Source organism: Octopus bimaculoides, chromosome 24, assembly GCF_001194135.2.
Source record: "Octopus bimaculoides isolate UCB-OBI-ISO-001 chromosome 24, ASM119413v2, whole genome shotgun sequence".
Lineage (NCBI taxonomy): Eukaryota > Metazoa > Mollusca > Cephalopoda > Octopoda > Octopodidae > Octopus > Octopus bimaculoides.
Genome location: NC_069004.1, coordinates 25,478,862 through 25,485,247, shown reverse-complemented (window position 1 = coordinate 25,485,247; position 6,386 = coordinate 25,478,862). Strand labels below are relative to the sequence as shown.

At 38.9% G+C, this 6,386-nt stretch overlaps 1 protein-coding gene across 1 annotated transcript in view; it reads right to left on the bottom strand.

Moving 5' to 3' along the window:
* Positions 1-6,386, bottom strand: part of LOC106871502 (glutamate receptor 2) — a 27,514-nt gene that overhangs the window by 14,721 nt on the left and 6,407 nt on the right. Inside the window, exons 3-5 of the mRNA XM_014917990.2 lie at positions 3,630-3,785; positions 1,269-1,532; positions 329-516 (exon numbers count right to left, since the gene is read on the bottom strand). Coding sequence (XP_014773476.1) covers positions 329-516; positions 1,269-1,532; positions 3,630-3,785 — 608 coding nt within the window. The remainder of the gene's footprint in view (positions 1-328; positions 517-1,268; positions 1,533-3,629; positions 3,786-6,386) is intronic.

Here is a 6,386-nt window from a genome sequence, read left to right as displayed (position 1 = left end):
AGGAGAAAGCTGATTCGAAGACTACAGATCCAATCCATCACTGGAACTGTAAAAATCTGTAGAACTTTCCAGAAGTTTAGCATTTAAGTATATCTGAGCATGTCTAGATATGCAAGTATATGCATGAGAAGACATACACAAAATAAAACAAACAAATTAGAACTTATACATACAAACAAAAATACCCTGTTATTGATGTTGGATATAGTTTAGAAACCGGTTTTTTCTCTATTGGCAAGAAATCTTGAAATAAAACTGAATTAATGACACACACACACTATAAGCGCCTTCTGTCCCATCACCGTTATAATTAATAAAATCAACTCACGAATTGCAATAATTTGATGGCCGATTCCGCATCAATCATCAAAAGAAATTGTAGAGGCATTACATGTTTTTTGTACGCTTGCATACTCCGAGAATACGATAGATCCTCTCCATATCTGAGACGGTGTAATACGAAGAATATCTCTCTGTCGGTTAAACCAGATAATAACGAAAGTTCCTGTTCCTTGTCTGCAAGTACGAGATTGAATAGGCGTTTTTTTCTTAACGAAAACTCAGGTAATGATGATAATGAACGTTCTTGTTCCTTGTTTAGAAGGAAGAAAATAAATAGATGGGCCGACTTTTTTAAAACGAAAGCTTAGGTAAAGTTCGAGTTATCCACCCAATGAATATTTCTGCCAAATTTGGTGAAAATTCGCTCAGCTGTTTTCCAGTAATTTTGCAAACACACAGACAAAAAAAGACGAGCGACTACAATACATTGCTTTCGTTAATGTGCGCAGGGTAATAATTTATAAGTATTTTAAAATAGCTGCTTCTGATTCGAAATTAAATTTTGTTTTATTAGTATGGCGCTGTTGTACATCAGCGGATAGAATTTTATGCTACCTGCGTTTCGAGGTGACTCTGGTGCACGATATAGACGAGCTGAAATAACAGCGAAATATCGATATCCACCGTTCCTCGATTACCGACGAGCCAATTCGTATCCCCTGGTTTGAAGTATTCAGTGTTTTTTAAAGGAAATTTTCTCTGAATGAATCCCGCAGCTAATTAGGTAAAGATAATAACGAATACTCTTGTTCCTTGTTGAGAAGGAAGAGAGTGTATAGACGTATTTTTTAACGGAAAGCTCAGGCAAAAAGAGAAGAGTGACATGTAGAAATTAAAAGGGGTGGTGGGTAGTTAAAATAAGTGATTACGTGATCCACGTGCCCCTATAATAAATCATCGATCGACCAATAAAGAAAACAACTTACTCAAAAAGCCGTTGAGAAAGACAGATACTTTCTTCCATTCCAATGAAGTGACTACTTCCAAGATGGCATTGATAAGTTGGTTGTTCTGAGAAAGTAGTTTGAACGGAGATAAACCTTTCTGCGGAATGAAACTTTCACAGAATAAATCTGGCAGCCAAACATGGGACACATTGAACAGTTTGAGGTAGAGTCGTAGCAATTCTTGCATTTCACAGGTTGTATAAGTCACGATTAGAGTACTGCTATTTTCTTTCAAGCAACTCACTGTAAATAACAATAAAACTACTAGAAACATCTACAACAACAGCAATAACAAGGATAATCTATAGTCCAGTGGTTCTCAACCGGCGTTTGTATGACCTTTGGAAATCCATTTAAAATTTCATTGTTAAAATTTTATGTGCAATAAATTTTTGTTATATCTTGACAGTACACAAAATATTTGAGCAATTTTTTTACGAAATCCTAATATTTGATCAGTGGAGGTGCAATGGCCCAGTGGTTAGGGCTGCGGACATGCGGTCGGAGTATCGCGGTTTCGATTCCTAGACCGGGCGTTGTGTGTGTTTATTGAGCGAAAACACCTAAAGCTCCACGAGGCTCCGGTAGGGTGTGGTGGCGACCCCTGTTGTACTCTTTCTTCCCAACTTCCTCTCGCTCTTTCTTCTTATTTCTTGAGTAACGCTGCGATGGACTGGCGTCCCGTCCAGCTGGGGTGGGGAACACATACGCCGTAGAAACCGGGAAACCGGGCCCATGAGCCTGGCTAGGCTTTAAAAGGGCACATAAAAAAAAACTAATCATAAAAATATAATAGTATTTCTTAAACATCAAATGGTTATGAGGGTGCACCTGAGAAAAAAAAAGGAATAAATGGGGCCCATAGGTGAAAAATGGTTGAGAACCACCGTTTGAATCAAGGAAGAAGACTATGTGGTCGTCTGACCGGCTAGAAATAGCAGCTTAATCACCATCAAATCGCACTCTACTGTCCGAAAAATGGAATGGACATATTGAATGGTGTTGCCGTAGATGGCCTGACCAAAACGGAAATAACTTTGACCGTTGGTCTTTTGGTAGAGAGATGCCTTGTGGCTACACAACATCAACAGCAATAACAACAATTATGATTAAATGAGGGAGGTTTTACATGTTCACTAGACCTTTTAGATAAAACACCTAAATCTTAGTCTTGGGTAATGTGGATCTAGATGGGTGGTCTACATACAAGAAAAGAATGGATGGTCACTGATAGAATGTCTTTGATCGTATGTCTATTCTATCAAGGTAATGTACTAAAGACAACCATAAGAAAAGATATAAACAAATTTAACATAGACATAAAACTAAATTCTGGGGAGTGGGGGTAGGGATGAGGCAATACCGTATATGAACCCTGGTACGTTACTGGTATGTAATTTTATCAACGGCAGAAGATTAAATGAGTAAGATGACCTCCTTGACACTCAAACTCACGTCGTCAATGGTCAAGATTAGATATAAGCGGTGACATAGCTGTGTAGGGAGAAGTTTACTTCCCAACCACATGGCTCCGGGTTCAGTCCTACTGCATAGTACCTTGGACAAGTTTCTTCTTCTTTAGCCTCTGGCTGAACAAAGCCTTGCTAGTAGATTTGGTTGATGGAAACTGAAAGAAGCCCGGTGTATATACACACATACACACACGCGCACACACATGAATGTGTGTGTGTCTATGTGTGTGTATCTGTGTGCGCGCATATATATATATATATATATATATATATATATATATATATATATATATATATATATATATATATATATATATATATAACTGTGTCCGTGTTTGTTCTCCACCACCGCTTGACGACCGGTGTTGGAATGCTTACGTCTCCGTAATTTACCAGTTCGGCAAAACAGACCGATAGATTAAGTACCAGGCTTAAAAAATAAATAGACAAGTACTGGGGTCATTTCGTGCGATTAAAAATTCAAGGCAGTGCCCCAGCATGGCCGCAGTCTAATGACTAAAACAAGCAAAACAGAAAAAGAGAATTATTACGAAAGATTTAAGCAAGTATTTTACCGCTCCGGTTCCCATCGCCGTGGCTGTATTTCTAATTTCTAATATTGACCTGAAGACATAATTTGAGAAGGAGACTGAGAAGTCAATTATAACGACCCCAGTAATTCCCTGGTGTTTATATAATCAACTTAAGAAAAATGTAAGGACAAAGCTACTTTCTGTGGGATTTTAAAAACATGTAACAAAAAGGAACGTATCTGTGTACCGTTAGATATTTCGTGCGGTGCTCAACCGATTCTATTAAGATCTGATTCTCCATCACTTTAGGTTCGATATAAAATGTCTAGACTTACATTGATTATAAATTTCTGTTTGGTTATATCCGTGGAAGACCTCAACAAGAACATGGCAGCCACCGATAGTTAGGATCTCCGGGAAGGCACTGTCGTTTGTTGTTTTGTTGGCCGGAAGTGGTAACAGGTGAGCGTAGCGATCCTCCACTAGTAAACCTATGGGTGTTAGAAGTGCAATTAACAGAATGCGCATACACATGCACCAAGTCATCTCTCTCTCTTTCTCTCTCTTTCTCTCTCTCTCTCTCTCTCTCCATCAATGTATGTGCGTGTGTGTGTGTGCCTGTGTATGCATATCTCTTTCTGTATATACATACATGCATACACACATTCATATATATATTATATTATATTATATTATATTATATTATATTACACAATATTATATTTGTTCATCTTTTTTACTTGTTTCAGACATTAAAAGGCGGCCATGCTGGAGCACCTCCTTCAGGGATTGTAGCAAAACGAATCGACCCCAGTACTAATTTTTTAAAGCCTGGTACTTTATCTATCTGTTATGGGGATGTAAGCACACCAACACCGGTTGTCAAACGGTGGTGGGGCACAAGCACACACACAAACACACACACACACACACACACACAAACACATACACACAAACACACACATAAACGAACACACACACACAAACACACACACACACACAAATACATATACACGACGGGGTTTCTTTCATTTTCCATCTACGAAGCAAATCCGCTCACAAAGCATTAATCCGTTCTGATTCTATAATAGTAGGCACTTGCCTAATACGGCACGCAGTAGAACTGAACTCGCAACCATGAGGTTGGGAAGGTAACTTCTTGCCACACAGCCACACCTGTGCCTGTATATGCATGTTTATGCACACACACACACACACACGCACACACACGACTAATCTTCTAATGTTTGTGTGTGTGTATGTGTGTGTGTATGTGTGTGTGTGTGTGTGTGTGTGTGAGAGAGAGAGAGAGAGAGAGAGAGAGAGAGAGAGAGAGCATTCATTGATGAACATAAAAACATACATTTTCAGAGTAATCACTCAACGTAATCTCTCCCCATGTTTTATGGCCTCGGTACACTACGCCCTTCACCATATCCTGTTCGTGGGCCATGAAACTTTCTCAGCAAGTACACACTTTCATACATTACCACAATACGCTTCATCTTTGCAGCTGTCTTTTATGTTTGCCAATTTTTATAGCTCTCGTTCGTTTTAAGAGTGTAATGTCTAGTTTGAAGACGAATATCTACTGAAGACGTTAAATGTATTCATCTAAGTGTTCAAAGATTGATAAGAGAATTACGACTGGATCATTGACGCGGCATTCTCTGAAAATACCAACTTCCCTATGCTCAATAATTCTTGCAGAGTAGCAATAAAATACTTAAGTACGCATGTGTGCACACAGACAATTGTGGAAGCAAACTCTCTCTCTCTCTCTCTCTCTCTCTCTCTCTCTCACACACACACACACACACAATCTTGCACCTACATATAAGCATATATGATTTTGTGTCATTGCTTATATTACACGTATACGTATATGTATATGCATATATATGCATACACAGACACACACACACACACACACACACACACACACACACATATATATCATAGGGTTAAGTGTTGGATCTCCACGATGAGGTTGTCTCAGAATAAGGATCTTCAGTTCTACTCATACAAGATGCACAAGAGGAAAATTCAGACATCCAAGGCCAAGGAGAACAACTTGACGAATACAAATAATCTCCCGAACAAAGGAAGCATCCTGCTGAACCGGCGATGATCTGGTTCTTCTCAAATAAATAGAACTTCCAGGAATAGTTGCAGGACACTCAGAGTAAAAGGTGGCTTGCCTACAGTCCATGTAATGTGCCACGTATCATGAAAACTAAGTTACCCCAAATTACGATCGTCTTTGGGTATGTTTTCAGTAGGGGTGACACCAAGCCGCCCAACATCTTTGAACAAGGTATTAGGCACAATTCAGACTGCAGTGTGAAACTGCTCCGGAAAGCTGTCTGGAAGCAGGTTTTGGTTCCTTGCAATACCTCCAAAAAGAGTCAGAAGTGGTTGTCGGAGAATTTCGACGACTTTACCGTTCCCTAATATCCGGTCTCCTAATCCAGTCGCTTGTAATCCCATGGATTACTATATGAGGCGGACGGCTGAGAAAGACGCCAACCGTAATACATGGAACACCAAGTCCGTGCTAGAGGCCAACATCAAGGAGGTGTTGGGAGGAACACAGTGGCGAACGGAATCGTTGGGCTTCGAAATCGTCTTGAGGCCGTGGCAGAAACTGAGGGAAGATACTTTGGGTTAACTGTTATCTTCATTCTTAATGGGGTTGATATTTTCTTGATTTTTAAAAAAATACTCTTATCCTTGGATTTGATATTGTTTTATGTAAGGTTTAAATTTAGGGCCCGAACACCTTGTGTGTATGTATATATATATATATACATATATAATTATAAAATCTGGTAATTATTCATATATTAATTAATATCGATTAATTATCAGGAGGCCAGCACATCTAAAGAATCAAAGAGATTCAGAAATATTATCTGCAATCTCAGGGGATTAAGGTACATTTTAAAATAATAACGTCGACCACTAACGTGGACAATTAATGCGCTAGAAATAGATCACATCTTGTGTCTATTAAGACCTAAATTGTTCTCAACATGAAATATAGCAGCATATCAAAACGTGAGCGGGCAAGACATTTAAAATCACCTAAA